The 1,468-nt window shown below is 30.4% G+C and overlaps 1 protein-coding gene across 1 annotated transcript; it reads right to left on the bottom strand.

The window, feature by feature from the left end:
- Positions 1-259: 259 nt before the first annotated feature.
- Positions 260-859, bottom strand: LOTGIDRAFT_79151 (hypothetical protein; the record flags this gene model as incomplete). The annotated part of the gene is made up of 2 exons (XM_009063137.1): positions 260-444; positions 481-859. Coding segments are annotated over 2 exons (564 nt in total), but the record flags the coding sequence as incomplete, so codon positions are not given.
- Between the last annotated feature and the right edge of the window lie 609 nt (positions 860-1,468).

Here is a 1,468-nt window from a genome sequence, read left to right as displayed (position 1 = left end):
ACGAAATCAGAAGCGAATTGTTTAATATCTAAATCATAAATCCCTATTGATTTCAATCTTTCATAAAACGGCATGAGCCAAATACTAAACGGAATGTCACAGAATTATCATATAAGAAATGGAAAGTATGTTAGTATATTTCAGGATTGGTTTATGTATTAAAATAGTTTTTACTGTATTTTTGGCTTCTTTTATTGTAAAGTCAAATCTCCAAATGGAGAAGTTCCAGCTTGAATCTAGATATACCAAACAATATTAGCCAATCTACAACATCTACTAATAATATACACCACTCTACACCATCTACTAATAATATACACCAATCTTCAACATCTACTAATAATATAGACCACTCTACAACATCGACCATTAATATACACCACTCTACACCATCTACTAATAACATACACCACGCTACACCATCTACCATTAATATACACCACTCTACACCATCTACTTATAATATACACCACTCTACACCATCTACTAATAATATACACCAATCTTCAACATCTACTAATAATATACACCACTCTACAACATCGACCATTAATATACACCACTCTACACCATCTACTAATAACATACACCACGCTACACCATCTACTAATAATATACACCAATCTACAACATCTACTAATAACATACACCACGCTACACCATCTACTAATAATATACACCAATCTACAACATCTACTAATAATATACACCACTCTACACCATCTACTAATAACATACACCACGCTACACCATCTACTAATAATATACACCAATCTACAACATCTACTAATAACATACACCACGCTACACCATCTACTAATAATATACACCAATCTACAGCAAAAGACATGCTGCTACAAGAAATACAAAAACATCTACGATATGACATACACATAGTTAAACAAAATAAACATTTAAATTAAGTATACAAATATAAATAATATAGATTTGAAATATAAATAATATATAATATAAATACATATTTGGATCATAGATATAATAATAGTTAGATTAATGGCGGGAATCGAAAATGTTGGACAATATATAAATATTTTCGATTTGAAATATAAAGAATACATATAAAGATGTAAATAATATAAATGTCATTGGGCAATTGTGAAATATATTATAATAGTTAGATTGATGGCGGGGATCGAAAATGTTGTACAATAATATTAATAAAGTTACATAATTTGTTAAGTTGGCTGTACTGTTTGGATTTCGGGGAAGGGAGGGTTTGATTCTCCCAAATGTACAGGCCTAGGGTGGAGCAGACACTTTATTTAGAAATTAGGATTAAGGGTCTTGATATTGGGTTTTCTTCTGTTCTTATTCTGATCTGAAATTAGAAAGGATGAAAACAGTCAAATGACGCCATGAAACTATGTCACAATAAAAATTGTACATCACTCGAAATACATTAATAAGCGTATAATAATGCGAACTGTAAGCTATGAAAATCGGTATC

This window comes from Lottia gigantea, assembly GCF_000327385.1.
Source record: "Lottia gigantea unplaced genomic scaffold LOTGIsca_5581, whole genome shotgun sequence".
Classification (NCBI taxonomy): Eukaryota; Metazoa; Mollusca; class Gastropoda; family Lottiidae; genus Lottia; species Lottia gigantea.
This window is presented reverse-complemented; position numbering and strand designations above follow the sequence as displayed.